Below are 16,129 nucleotides of genomic sequence, written 5' to 3'. Positions count from 1 at the left end.
AATAAGATGCGAATAAAGCAAATAAAACATTTGTATTTATAATCTGTTTTTTATTTTGCATAAATTTTGTATGTAGTTTTATACTATAATTATTATATTGTAATAAAAGAATTCTAAAAATACTGAAGTAACATTTCGTATAAAATCACTATTTATAAACTACTTATCTGTACATCTTTTTCTACAGAATAAAGTACCATATAACTTGATAAATAAAACTACATGTATTTTAAATAAATTATTTTCCTGAATTTTCCTGAACTTAACAATTATGACAAAAACCAATTTAAACCTGTTAAATTACTGTTTCTTAACGTTAATCGTAAAGTTACAAAAATATATTTTTTTTACTTATTTTTACTTTTCTAGTTATAAACTTTTGTAACAGTATCAATCATTACAACATTTTACGTAGTTCTATGCATTATTATGTATCTATTATTGTAGAAGTAACATTTCTCTTATGAAATATTGATATAAATTTTACCCTGTTCTTTCTGGTTCTGCTAACCTAAAAATTCGTATATGTAAATATGGTGTACATTTGCAATTACAGTTTGAATTTGATTTAAATTACACTTACTGATGGATTGTTATGTAATCCTCAGCTAACACATTAGACGTGTCTAGCGGAGTTAAAAATATGAATTGACTTTGTGGATGCGTTTTCGCATGATCCAAAAGGATGTCCATTATGACTCGTCGATTTACTTTATCCTAGTTTAAAAAAATTGCCCGTAAAGATTTCGCAAAGGACATTATACAAACGTTAAAAAAGCATCATATTCACAAAATATATTTACCATGAAAACATCGAATTCATCAAGAAAGTAAAATGGTAAATTAGTACAGTCCCAAAGTGCTAAAATGAAAGCAACAGTCGAATACGACCTTTCACCACCCGACAATGATCTTGCATCATTTATTGATTTTTTATTATCATTTTGGGAGTTCACTACAAGTTCAAGTATTTTTCGGCCATGATCAATGTTTATAGTACCCTGAACAAAGTATTTAATGTACGAAAACAACATAAACCTTAATATATGAAGTAGAAAACTCTTTTTTAGTTCTTAAATAAAGAATTTATCTTTGTACCTTCTTATTTCGTAAAGCGAGTACATTTGAAAATGAATTTTGAATGTTTATTCCATGCATATGCTTTAAGTTAGAAAATGATTCTTTCCGTGTTTGCAGTCGTTGAAGATGTAACTATAGTTCAATATATACATGTGATAATTATTTTAATGACAACATTATAATAATAATTTGTGCATTGTATACATTAAACACCATACGACTGAAACATTGTATTTTATAACTCACCTTATAATTTTTCTCAATTTTATTAGTCAATTCTAAATTTTTACCCATCTTTGCTTCTTTATCCTTCAATTCTTTGCGTAATTTATCTATAGTTCCAAACCGCAACTCTATTTCGCGAATTTTAGCTTTCAAATCTTTAGACAATCTTTCAAGTTCATTAACCGATCTACAAAAATATTCAATTTTATGGCACCATAATACAAGCTTAAATATTTAATCTTGCAACAACAAATTTGTTAATATAATATATATTATGACTTGGTACACGAAATATCAAAGTCATAGTTTTATAAAAACGAGTTAAAATCAGTATTTAGTTAATAAACAACTGTAAATTCTATATAAAAAACAATTTCAAATTTTGTACAGAAATTATTATAATGATATTTGTATATATCAACATGAAAATGTTTTATAGAATAAACTTCACGCAAAGAATATTAATGGCAAGAAATTCTCAGTAATAAGGTGTATAATACAAAGAGCCCACGCCTAAGTGTGACAGCGCGATATTTCATGAACTATTGATGACACAAAAAAATGTTTATATGGAAATTGCAGAATGAAAAAGCTCTGTGTTTTGGCGTAAATAACATTTTTTTAATGTTATTAATCTAAAAGATGTGACGGTAAAGTTTCGTTATTTAAATGGAATTACATATTTTTTTTTCGATCACACGATAGTGCTTCTCAAGACGAATTCATTAATATTTAATGTACATATTTACCAAATTTCTATTAGTTTTCGAGATATAACGCTTAGAAATTTACTGACTTTAAACAGAGTCGTCTCGATTTGAGTAGTAAGTCACAAAAATGGTTTTATTGTTGCGGTGAGTGTCGTATGTTTGACTCTGCCTGCCAACGGCAAGTCCGAAGAGTAAAGAACGTGGAAAGTATTGTCCATTACGGTCTAAGTTTTCCGCATCAAAGATGATGCACAATTCTTTTTACGTTTCTTATTCTTTGGACTTACCGTCGGGACCGTAGAGCCCGGCTATCGGTTTTGTCAGGCAAAGTCAAACATGCGGTACATACTTACCGTAACAATAAGACCGTGATTATTATTTCTACTCAAATCGAGACGTCCCTGATGAAAATCCGTAAATTTCTAAGCGTTATATCTCGAAAAGTAATAAAAATCGGATAAATAAACTAAATCTTAATGAATTCGTCTTGAAAAGCACTATTGCGTGATCGAAAAAAAAAATATATACATAGTTCCATTTAAAAAACAAAACTTAACCTAATATAAATATTAATATAAATATCTTTTATATTAATAACATTAAAAAAATTTTGTTTACGCCAAAACACAGAGCCCCTTTTATCCTGCAATTTCCATATTAACACTTTTTCGTGTCATCAATAATTCATGAAATAGTTCATGAAATATCGTGCTATCACACTCAGGCGTGAGCACCCTATATGTATGTGATACTTCTTGCACCAAACCATAGATATATCATGTAACTTCATTATGGACCTTTTAGTATTTATTTTTGCGCATCGAGCAGTAGCATCAGATACTGCCTTTGTTGTGCATCTTTGCTGTATTTCAAATTCCGCTGTTGCATTTTGTAAAGCATGTCGTAATGCCTCTAACTTTTTTGCAGCATGCCGGCTCTTTGCATGCATCGCTTCTTTTTCATTTATTAGTTCTTTTATATTTTCCTTCAAAAGATTAATTTTTGAGTCCAAATTCTGTCTTAATTCCCTGGAACGTTTAATTTCTTCTTCTGAACGTTCAACATTTTTTTTATGTTTATTAACATCTTTATTTAAACGTGATTCTACACGTTTCTCCTCTTGTATCTTTTTTTCTAATTCATTTAGTTCATTTTTCTACATAAAATAAAATATTTCATATAATCTTCGAACATCATATAGATATTCATGTAAATTACTTACGAATAAAGTGATAGAAACAGTTTCGTTAGATTCAATTTTGTCTTTTAAATCATTAATTAATGTCTTGTATTTATCCTGAGCAGTATTAAGTTCTGTAATTGATGCACTAACAGATATTAACTCGGCACTTATACGTTTTTCTTTTTCACAAATTGTGGTATATGTTTTCATCGTAGTATTTTTTTCGTTATCTATAGTACGAAACTCTTCTTCCAGTGCACTGTTTAAAAACCAATAGAATACACATATAACAAAAATATGTGACAAAAATTAAAGATAAAAATAATAGAAGAAGTCATACTTAATTGTATCTCTAACAGACACCTGAAGAAAGTTAGCTTTTAAGTTATGAGGTCCACCATAACTTCTATAACAAGGGTCAGGATAAAAGGTATCAGCTGTCAGAGTAAAAGCTCTTTTACAATTCTGTGGTACCTTAGTAACATCTGACATAATATCAGCTGCTTCAACATTAGTTGGAATTAACAAAACACATTCAACTTCGCGTTGATCAATTAAGCAGTTAGTAACAACCGGATCTGATATATCCATCACATTTAGAAGGTTAGAATACTTAGGCGAAGAAACGCAATGAGCACGAACATCATGAACCTAAAATAATAAATATACAATAATTTTGACTATAATTTAAACTTTCAATGTACTATATAAATTTTGAGTTATCCGTAACATAATACAAGTTTTATATAAAAATTTCTTACCGATTTATAAAATTTACTGCATATTATCTGCGGGGTTCTTTCATTTAGATAAATTTCCTGCATAATTAAATTTAATAATTTAGCATCGTGACTATTATCTACACAAAATGTGCTGCAAATATCAGGCCCTAAATAATTTTCAACGGCAGGAGCCCAGGCTAAATCCTTCATTTTTATGTACGCTCCTAAAATACGAGTAAACTATAAAGTAAATCGAATGAAATTTCTAATCCAAACAAAATATATAACGTATTACCTAATGGTCCGCGCGGCTTCTCTTTAAACTGTCCAATTTCAAATGCTTCATCAATCCTTCTCAATAACCGTGGTATATTTCGGCCAAATACAGCGAACGCATTATCAGTATATTGTTTTCTTGCATTTAATTCTCGCTTAATTTTTTCTAGAATAGAATTAAATCCTTTAATCTTTACTAATCCAATTGTTTATTTTTATATATTCTCTTACATTTCTAACAAATGATAATATTATACTTACGCATTCGATTTTCACAGTTGTTAATTTCATGTTTTGAAACTTGTATTTCTTTCAAAAGACGCATTTTTTCATTTTCTAAATGCATTTGAAAATTTCCCTTAGTCCGTAATAACGCCTCAATCTCATCCAACTTTTCTTCTAAATCTGCTAATTGTTGTTTCATTTGTTTCCTTTCATTCTGTTCGGCATTATCTCCACTACAAAATTAAAAAAAATAAATATAGCAAGGTCACAAAGACAATTATCGGTCTTCAAAAAATACAAAAATTGATGTAAACCATTCTAATCGTTTTATTTCCTTTTGGATCATCTTAATATCATCCTCTAATCTTTTAATTTTACTTTGTGCAAAACGCCATTCGCGTATTTTATTGGAATACGCATCTCTGTTTTCAACGCATTCTTGTTTTACTTTATTAATTGCCTCAGAACTATTGCTGATTTCCTGTGCTGCCTGTTCAATTTCTTGTTCCAATGATCTATAAAAGATAAACAATAATGGTGTATTATCATGCATTAATACTTTTTTCGTATCTATCTATGAAAATATTTTCAAATTGCAAATATCATAGCAAAAGACTAATCTTTTGTTACATTCTGTCAAATCATTACGAATGTAAAAAAAACTATTCATACAAAAGTTATTAAATGCCACTGAAACAAAATGAATGTGGTCCATGAATGTGAAGTTGTGGATTAATACATTTTTCATCATCTTTTCTTAATTTTGATAGACTGACGTATTGGAATAATTTTTATATACAAAATTTATTTCATCAAAAATTGTAAAGAATTTCTTATTCTGTAAATTTTTTCGTGATGGTTAAACGTCTAAAAGGCTAAAATCAAAGAAGTAACTGTCTTTTGCGAAGTTCTATTTAAAACGAACACCTTTCTTTAAGTTTGTGTCTTAAAAATTAATGCTTCAATAAGGTGCAAAAGAATCGATGTTTTATTTATTAAGGGGTAAAACCACTCTAGAATTTTCAAAAACTCAATTTTTTTTGGCTTAAACGCTGCTCTAGGGTCTTAAGAATTGAATGTCATTTGATTTATAATGGAAAACAAATTTTAAATGGTTCAATTATCAATTTTTCCGCAGCTCTTCAGAGCGCGGCACTGAGTACTCACGTGGCGTGCTGCAATTCATCGCTTTCGTATTACTTTTACCATTTGAAACAATAAGTTTACTTGTTACCTACAAAACAAACGGAAGCATCCAGAAAAGTAGAGGAGGTGGCAAACATTAATCTGGATAGCCAAATGTATGGAGCAGGCATTGCAGATTAAAGATGAACAAAAAATTCAAATGATTAAAATGTTCACAAAAGTTTAAACGCGTTTTTCTCGAAACCACTTTGTTCGTACTGGGAGGACGGATTTCTCGGTAACTATTGCATGGATTGAATTTAAATTTTTTACAGTAAGTTCACAACAATATTGGAAGTACGTAGCTATTTTTTGATTCAATGTAAACTTTTTTTTTTATAAACAATTCAATGTTCTTTTTTCATGCAAAAAATCGATTCATTTCTTAAAAAACACATTATTTCTACAAAAATTGATTAATCAAAAAACCCCTACGTACTTTCAAAGTCAATTGTACATAAATTCCAAATTTTTTTGATTTTTCATTACGCGACTTATACATGGCGAGAAATCCGTCCCCCCGTGGCGGTGTTTTTACCAAAGCTGTTTCCGCCGATGGGCTCTGTCGCCCCCATTTTGTACAGAAATGACAATAAAAAAATTATTTTTCGTAGTTTAATATGTGTTAAATAAACTCTCTGAAAAAATTCTTTCCCGTTTGTCGTTGGTCCAAAATAAATTGTCAAATTTATAACTTATTATAATAATATGTAATTATAACTTTTAAACCAAAATAGTCAAAAAATCTTGGAATTCAAAGGTTCATACCTTTTAAACAACAAGAATAAACAAAACTCCTGACATAAATATAAAAAAGTGGTCGATCTAGCGTGATATGATTCACAAAATAAAATTACATAAAAGCAACGTGTGTTTATATTCTACAAATGTAATAATGCACTTACGAAAAAAAATCATAATCCGACTACAAAGTTTATATAACATAGAAGGATCGTCTCCTTATGTTTTCCAACTTCACTTGAAACACTTTTGCAACTTGACCCAGTTGCAAAAAGCATTGTATGACTCAAAATACATGCTCCGACAAACTACATATTATTTAACGAACTTAATTAATTTATAATTAAATTTAACAGTTTCAACAGATTTAAAAACATGAGAATCTTAATAAAGAAAAAATTCGTCTCTGTATTTGAAAAACATGTGCATCCAGGTTAGTACAACTAGCTTTACCAGGAATCTGGAAATAGATTGATAGTGCTAACTGCAATGTTATCGAAACGTTGAAAAATTATTCTATAAGAAATGCCTTATATAAAGTTTATGTACTAAGGCTTGCTGTCTTAAAATGCAGTGAAATAATAGCGTATACGCGTAGATTGCAACAAATTACTAAAACACACCAACACTTGCAAAAAGGCATAACAATAGATATATACTTTTTTTAAATAAATTAAGTTTTCCAGTCTATATTTTTTCAATAACATTAAAAAATGAAGTATGAATAGTTCTACTGCATGAATTGTTTTTATATGTGGGGTATTCCTGAAAATAATGATTTTGTAATTATTTAGAAAGCAGTGATTTTTTAATATATTGCAGAAATCAATATTTTAAACAACCTTTTCCGATACGTATAACCGCCGATTAGCGTTAAAAGGGACATCACCCAAACGTCTGTGAAAAATATGATAGTTCTGAAAAGACTTAATTTTGTTGAAGCTCTAAAAAGAACTGGTTTTGTTGCAACTCTGAAAATAGCTTATTTTTTTATCATTTCAAGACTTTTTTTTTGAATTGGCCTTCGAAACTATTAAGAAACGATATGATTAAACTTTGGCGTATAACTGCTTCTTATACAAATACATATATTGTCAAGGTACAAACGTGCTTGTTCAGGGCCACAATCAATCAATCTCAAAGTTCTCTTTAGAACTTCAACAAAATTAAGTCTTTTCAGAATTACCATATTTTTCAAAAAACGTGGAACATAATCTTAATTACACATAATTTAAATCAGTGATCGGAATTAGTTGCATATTTCGAGCCGATTCCTGAGTAACCATCTACTATACCTCCACTTCCGCTCTAGACTGGACGGCCGAGCCGCTGATCGCACGTGAGACATTTTGTTTCAGGGACGGCCTACAAGAGATATGTACGAATCCATCCGTGATTAAAAATTTCCTTGCACTGCCAATAATTTGTATTTTTACAGATCATTAAAGTTACTAATACTATATTTACGCCTATAAACATCTTTCATATATACATATAACTAGGGGGCGGTGCCCCCTGGCCGCTTCGACCGCCCGAGACGCTTCGTGTCTATTTCGTGTGAAATATGCTTCTGAAGTGTCATGGTGAGTGGACCTTAGATTGTGGAGTAGAGGGGGTAGCGAACCCCTTTACAGCGTTACGCGTGACACCGTTACCTTATGATTTTGTACTATAGAGAAGAAAAGAAAGAATAGAAGAAAGATAGATAGATAGATAGATAGATAGATAGATAGATAGATAGAAGAAAAAGATAGAAGAGAAGATACAGTAAGAAGAGTAAGATAACAATAACACATGTTATAATAATTACAATTTTGTCAATAGCGGGAATTTTCTCTATATTGGGGTTCACATATTTATGCAAATGTTCATTTTCTAACAAGAAAAATATAAAAGCAGAAAAATGTTCGTGTTTAAGCGATGCATCATTATCCTCGTTGACGCAAATTAATTCTTCTACATTATCTGTGGAGATACTATCCGTGCAAATGACCCAGATCAACTGAAAATTAAAACGCTTATGGTTTCGATTTGTTTTCCTGCCGAGTGACATAGTTTATTATCTTTATTAGGAATTAGTGGAATATATCCGCGGGTAAAGCCACTTAAAAGAAAAGCACGAATCAACAGTACTACCTCTTGCGTGATGTGAAAAGCTATTGACAAAATTATAATTATTATATCATATATTATTGTTATTATATATATTATATATAATATATATATATAATAATTATAATTATAATATATTTATAAGATGTTCATAAACGTAAAAATAACATTAATAGCTTTAGAGATCTGGAAAAATAAAAATTATTAACAGTCTACGGAAATTTATAATCACGAATGGATCCAGTCATATGTACGAGGTGTGATCCAAAAGAAACGAGACTCGGAGTGTATCTTGAAAAATCAATGGAATTGGCAGCAATTGTTGTTGTGGCATTATCCCACATAGCTCCTCTATCCATGTTTCAAATTTCGATTGAATCGGTCATACCATTTGGAAGTATTGCGTTATTTAGTGAACACATGCAACTGCATTCTGTCGGAAAAATGTCTAACGTAAAAACCGAACAGCGAATAAACATCAAGTTTCTTGTAAAATTTGTTGAAATCTGTTGTAACATGTGATGAGACATGGATTTTTACCTATGACCCACAAAGTAAGCGCCAGTCGATGCAGTGGAAATCTTCAGGATCCCCAAAACCCAAAAAAACATGCATGTCAAAATTAAAATGCGACATTAACGGAATTGCAATGATTGAGTGGTTTCCCAGCGGTCAGACTGTTAACCAACACTATTACATTGAAGTACTAAAAAGACTTCGAGAAAAAATTAGGGGAAAAAGGCCACAGTTGTAGAGCGATTGAAAGCTGTTGCACCACGCTCGCATGGTACTGTCTGTCAAGCAGTCTCTGACCTGTAAAAATATTACTGTGATGGAGCATCTTCCTTATTCACCTGATTTGGATCCATGCGACTTTTTTTTATTTCCTAAAGTTAAATTTCGCTTGAAGGGAACCTATTTCACCTCAGTTGAAGAGGTTCAGGCAAAAACGGAGAATCTCCCGACAGGACTTCCAAAAACCTCGTTCCAGAACTGTTACCAGCAATGGCAGCACCAAACGCAAAAGTGTGTGAATGCTAAAGGGGACTACTTCGAAGGTGATAATGTCACAGAGAACTGATTCTACAAGTACAATGATTTACTGGACCAGTCTCGTTACTTTTGGGTCACACCTCGTATGTATCATAGGACGTTCCTGAGACGCTATGTCACGCGTGCGATAGGAGGCTCGGCCGTCGAGTCTAGATCAGTAGTGGGAGTACAGAAGGCGTTTACAGTATTTCCTCCGTAAATGCTAAAAAGATCTCTACCGTAAATATTAAAATTCTATCCCCACTACTGGGGGATCCCCCTCGAAATCAGTCAAGAATGAAACACGATCAGTCGCCGAAACGATGAGGAACGAATATCGGTGATAAACATACTAATGCAAGCAAAGGAAAAGATTGCAACTTTCCTATTTCTTACTATTTTTTCATGAAACTTTTACTGTCGTATTTGTCTCGTCTTTCTGATTAAAATGACACCAAACACAATATAATTACGATCGTAATTACTTATGTAACAAGCCATAAAAGTTTCGGATTTTCACATTTACGACAAACTTTACATTTACAGCAGAGATACGAATTCCTCCTAACGGCTTGCTATACAAGTAATTATGATTTTAATTATACCATGTTTGGTACCATTTTAATTAGAAAAACGAGACGAATACCATGATCAAAGTTTCATTCACGAAAAACCAAAAATAAAGAATTTTGATTTTTGAATTTAAAAGACAGAACACGCACAAGTCTTTCATGTTTGCCGAACCTCAGTCCCTCTTTGTCTTTTGTGTTGCTGTCTTTTTCTATATTCGGCTCACTACAAAGAATGTAGTACCTATTCCATAAATGTTACAATCGAGACCGGCAGTTGTAACATTTACGGAGAGAATACTGTACTCAGGAATCGGCCCGAAATGTGCAAGTAACTTCGAACACTGATCTAAATTAATGACGACTTTGTCACACTTAATGCAAGTACAATACGTACTATTTGATGCTCCATTCATTGAATACTACCATTAGTACACGCCTATAACGCGGGTCAAACGTCTCGGGCCTCATATTTTATAGGAATACCAATAGACTCCTAAGTTCTTTTTTTCAATAAATTAGTATAACAAATGTAATGTAATAGAGTTGATAGAATGTTATGTATAGAAATCAGTCATACACCGGGGGGAAAGTATAAAATGTGCATATAACTCCGACCTTATGCATGCGAAATTTGATAATTTGAATTTGAAATAATGTTAATTATTAACATATTTTTCAGAAACCCACTTACGCCATATTATTGGCCTACCAAAACCGAAAAATTTGCACTTTAAATCTTTTATCTAGGGCTAATAGTTCCCAAAATATTTGTGAAAATAGCTTTTTCAACTCTAACTTTGAGGGTTTTCACCACTTCAAAGTGAATATTCACACGTAAAAAAATTACGTGTCAAATATTTTTTCAAGTTCTACAATATATAAACATTTCATTAAAATCGGTGTGTAACGTTTGGGTGATGTCCTTTGTTAGTTAAACATTAGTCAAAAGCTATTGATACAATTATACTGACTTTCCCCCATACACATATCTATACATACGTTACAGCTTACGCGTCCGTATGCGTTTGATGTTTATCGCTTGTTCTCTAAACAACACAACACTCGGCAACCAATGTACGTATAACGGATAGTCTTAAACATGCAACTTAAGCAATCTCAAATGATTTTGAACATGATTTAAATATTCACTTCTAATATGTAGGATAATTTTACGTATTTGCAAAACATTAAGTGTAATTAATTTCCATCTTGTTTAATTTGGTTCTAGATGGCGAGTTGTTTCGCGGTGCATATTAATGTAACATAATCTACTCTAGTCCAGTTAGTGAATTAGATTAGGTTAAGTTTTAATAATATTTGAATAACCATAGCCATGAAAAAACAAAATCTATAGGGCGATGAGCTGTTCAAGTCTAAATTTGTTCATTTCAAATCATTTGACATTGATTACATTCGATCTTTTATCTCTTACAGCATACATCATTTGTCGAGCGCTACGCTGTTATTTACAAAAAGAGCAAGTACACGACAAACGTTGCCACAAATACAAGCGTACAACAAAAATTTAATGTAATACTACGGATACTTTATCGCGAATATTTAAAAATCGTCAACATCGTAGAAGCCGTTTGCTTTCTAAACAATTACCTCAAATCTCTAGCTTTGTTTTTGAATAGATTTTGTTATGCAAAATCATGTAGAAAGGCAACTAGCATTTAACTACCAACACAAATAATTATTAAAAGGTCATACTGGATTTTTTTATTTATTTCGTCTTCTTTTAATTCCGTAGATGATTCAGTATCTTGAAGTTGTTTTAAATTGTCCTCACATTTTCTAAAAACTTTCTCAACTTGTTGTAATTTCGTTTCCTCTACTATGGCCTGTATTAGAAGATATACATTTTATACTATTTTATATTATGTCGTTTACTGAAAATCATAAATAAGGAATTGAAATTTCTATACATTAATTTTAGTACTTACAATAGCCCAAAATAATTCCATGTCGAGATTAACAACTTCTTCGCGCAATTTATCAATTTCCTCTGCCCTTTTTATATTTAGTTTAAGTTGCTCCACTTCTTTTCTTGCCTCAGATAAAGTCTACATAAAATACATTAACAGTATCTTTAAAATAAAATAATTATTCTCAAAAATATATTAAATACATACTTCTGTATAATGTTTTAACTTTTCATGTTCTTCTTGACATACTAATTCAGCTTCTTTGTAATTATTACCAATTTTATCCAGGAGTGTTGCTTTCATAAATAGTTCATATTTCTCTTCGGGTTTAGATGATACTAAAAATGTCCTTGATATATCTTGATTTAATATAGCAATAGGATTATCTATTTGAATATTCATTGCTTGCAATATATTATCTAGTTCATTTCGTTTTGTTGATATTAATTCTCCTGTCATAAATGATTTAATACATATTTTTATCAAGTAAATAAAGTATAAATAATCATTTAAATAATGATTAATTGAAATAACTGTAAACCTTTCCAATTTTTTATTTTGTAAGCTGATGAACTTCCAATACTGCGGACAATTGTTATAGTATCACCATAAACATCTGAATTATAAGCCATAGGTCCTTTATTAAGTAACATTACTTCAATTATTGCAGAATTTTTCCCTTTTTTTATAAAATCTATAAATAAAAACATTGCATAACAAAAACATAATTTTAGAAACTTCGTACCATTTGAAATAATTATACTTTTAACAGATGCTCCACGACTAGTAATATTTGCTCTAGCACCAAGACCAACTGTCAAAGCTGTTAATATCGCACTTTTACCACTTCCATTACGACCAACAATAAAATTTACATTTGGATTTAATGTTACTTCCAAAGCATCATGGCACATAAAATTTCGTATTAGAATTTTCTGTATTTTGCCAGTTTTACACTGTAAAATAATATAAGTATGTAATAATACATTAATCTAAAAACATAGTAAAATGCTAAAGTAAAAGGAGCAACAGAAAAGGTAACCCATTACAATGAAGATATTTGCATGATTAGACAATGATAATGATATGGAGTAAAAATTTAGGACTGCAAAATATAAGAAAGGTTGGAGACAATTAAGGTTAAATGCCTATAGTGAACCTTAGAATTAGATGGAGTTGTATATAATAAAAGTAAGAAAAAGAAACAATATGAGAATACAGATAGGTAAAGAAACATTTTAAGGAAAAGTAATACATGAGTCCAACCATACGATTTTAAAAGAGTATATAAAAAATATTAAATAAGATAATAAATTGACATCAAAGTAAATAAAAAGAAAGGAAACAATATCATTTGAGAAATCATTTATAGCTAATCAAGGTGAAAAAGAAAAAAGATAATAAAGATAATAAAATATAAGAGATTTTGGAATTTAATTTCTTCTACTGGAAAACATCTCCCTTGTGAATATTAAAAAAGGAATATAAGAATGTAACCTATAATAACATTTGCTTTCTGCATAAACAATAACATAAACAATAAATGTTGCGACTACAAACAGAATTTAAGATTATGTAGAATAAACAAAGAAACTTTCAAACATTTAAAAAGGAAATATTGAAAAGTGAATAAAATCAACAAAAATTATAAAGTTAATATAAAAGGACATAGTGTTTATGTTACCTAACAAAATGCTAAAAGATAATATAGTACTAAATCTTGTGCAATGTCATCAATATATTAAAAAGTAAATTTAGTATTATAAAATAAAAAATACTTACCTCTTCCGTAAAATGAAAACCATTCTTTTTTCCTTTTGCACGTTTCGAATGATATTCCTCTATTTCGCCAGATTTCCTTTTTGTCCTGCTTCTGTCACTCCCCATGACTATATAAATATAATCTACACAAAAAATGTATATATTTGTATAAAAATTGTAAATGAATAGATATTATTAATTTTGTTATAAATTACCTTAATTTAATAAATAAATATTATACTGTTTCATTAATTAAAATATAACAAAATACGTTTTACAAAATGCGTATTTTATACAAAATATTGCAACTTATTAGCCAAACAGTATGTTTACTATAATGATTCCTATGATTTTTGAGTATTTTATGACAAATATCAAAAGATGTAATCAGATAATTTACTTATTTTAAACAACCAAGAGATCACAATGTTTATTACAAAATATTGCTAAAAAATCGATAGGTAAAACTAATTAAACAACATTCAAAAATATTAATTTTATATTAAATACACATAAAATAATGCTTACGACAATTGATGAACTTGTTTTAACATATTTTATAACATTATAGAATACAAATTACGTTGCAGTAATATAATAAACTTGACCGACTTAGATTTTATAGCGGAAACAAAGTATCTTTTACATTTCTATTATGAAACTCAGTTAGTAACTTGATATAAAGGATTTAGTAATTGATATTTTATCTCTTTAATTATCACAAACAACTTAAAAATTAATACACAACCACGTGAATTTTTCCCGCCATGAAACAATATTTATTTTCCATTTACGTCTTACAAACACAATCTTTCCATCATCTCACCATAATCAAGTTCGTATAATGCCTATTCCAACCAATCGTATCTTGTAATACAAAATCTCAACATCCAATTAGAAGACAGGATTTTTAGAACTCTACTAGCTTCAGATGACTCCATACCAATTGCAGTCAACAGTTACCTTCTGCTTTCCACTGAATGGGTTATCTACTGTTGTGTGGTTGTGTGCTGGGATTCGTTGCCAACTTAAGCGTAATGAAATTCACTAGATCGAGCGGTGTGAAGTTCGTCGAATGTTCTCTGTCTACTAACTGTGTTTTTGGTTAGGAGAGACAAGGACGGTAAATAGGATGCTACGACAAAACACACATTCTCCCAACCAAACTCCTCTGCGAAGAAGTAATATTTCGACAAGATTTCTTTTGCATACTACTCTCAGAAGTTTAATCTAGGTCGGTACGGAGGCCGTTTTTGGAAAAGTGGGACGCGAAAAATTTTCTTCTATAAGAAATGTTAGTTTTCAGTTCATAAAATTGTTTTGGACGAAATTGCAAAATAGGCCTCCGTACCGACCTAGATTAAACTTCTGGGAATAGTATGCAAAAGAAATCCTGTCGAAATATTACTTCTTCGCAGAGAAGTTTTGGTTGGGAGAATTCAATACATCCGAGTCGTTTGAATAACAACATGGCCGCTGGGATATCGCGCTGCTTGGTGCTGACTGCGTTCAGGCCTGGCTATACGTACATACATATGGCACCCCAGAGGGTACCGCTAAAAGGGCCCACCATTAAAAAACACTGCATCAAAACTAATAGATGATAGCAATCGTATCATGATATTCTCTTTTCAAATGTATCATGTGCAAACACAAAATATTAATTCCACAAATAATATATAATAAATTAGTTATGTTTTATGTTTTTTTAACAATTTTCCCGATCTTTTCTATGATATATAATTATTTCCTTTTGAACGAATAGGAAATTATAACGAACAGATAATGAAATTAACACACTAATAAGTTAACGAAGTGATATCATAAAAATAATAGTAAAAAATAAAGAACAATCTTTATGGAGCGCCAATCTACGACAAAGTTTGAAAATCATTTATGACACTCGGTTACACCTTGCTCTTCGTTCACTTTTCTATCGATTATTGCGAAGTGAGCACGTTTAAAATATTATACTTCTTTATTTTATTCTTTGGTAGCAATAGCCGATACAGAACTGTCGTCAACGACACAATGCATTCTGATGACACACTCATTCTTTACTGCGAAGAAACGTCTCTTTGGAAGGGGAATTGCATTTGTACACAACACATGAACAGTCATAATCTGTCTCACTATTTCGATTTTTATTTTTATAATACGTAGTTAGTATTGTACATGATAAAGGATCTCTATTACACGTATTAAATATTATTGTACATGTATACTATTAATTGCAAATGTTTTATATCTTGTAAATAACAATTATTTAAAAACACTGAATTTATTTTAATATTATTACTGTTAAATAATCAGGAGCGGAAAAAATCAAAAACTAATAACACACTTCCAATTACAAATTAATTATTTAACGTTAAAC

The 16,129-nt window shown here is 30.3% G+C and overlaps 1 protein-coding gene across 9 annotated transcripts; it reads right to left on the bottom strand.

Annotated features, from left to right (window-relative positions):
- Nucleotides 1–29: 29 nt before the first annotated feature.
- Nucleotides 30–15,859, bottom strand: SMC6 (Structural maintenance of chromosomes 6). Of its 9 annotated transcripts, none has more exons than XM_076540602.1 (20): nt 15,727–15,859; nt 14,579–14,845; nt 13,774–13,895; nt 12,755–12,947; nt 12,533–12,685; nt 12,199–12,443; nt 12,010–12,129; nt 11,777–11,907; nt 4,736–4,936; nt 4,458–4,654; nt 4,216–4,362; nt 3,960–4,144; nt 3,539–3,849; nt 3,238–3,457; nt 2,813–3,171; nt 1,327–1,492; nt 1,099–1,212; nt 804–1,001; nt 584–717; nt 30–511 (listed from the first exon to the last, which is right to left on the bottom strand). In XM_076540602.1, the coding sequence occupies exons 3-20, from the start codon at nt 13,876–13,878 to the stop codon at nt 484–486; spliced, it is 3,207 nt and encodes a 1,068-aa protein (XP_076396717.1). In that variant the 5' UTR covers nt 13,879–13,895; nt 14,579–14,845; nt 15,727–15,859; the 3' UTR covers nt 30–483. The 9 variants fall into 9 exon arrangements, with proteins under 9 accessions (XP_076396717.1, XP_012142312.2, XP_012142313.2 ...); XM_012286922.2 differs by having other exon boundaries at nt 15,199–15,817; XM_012286923.2 differs by having other exon boundaries at nt 15,282–15,817.
- Nucleotides 15,860–16,129: the final 270 nt, after the last annotated feature.

Source organism: Megachile rotundata, chromosome 15 (genome assembly GCF_050947335.1).
Source record: "Megachile rotundata isolate GNS110a chromosome 15, iyMegRotu1, whole genome shotgun sequence".
Taxonomy (NCBI): domain Eukaryota; kingdom Metazoa; phylum Arthropoda; class Insecta; order Hymenoptera; family Megachilidae; genus Megachile; species Megachile rotundata.
Note: the sequence above shows the minus strand (reverse complement) of the source record. Positions and strands in the feature narration are given on the sequence as shown.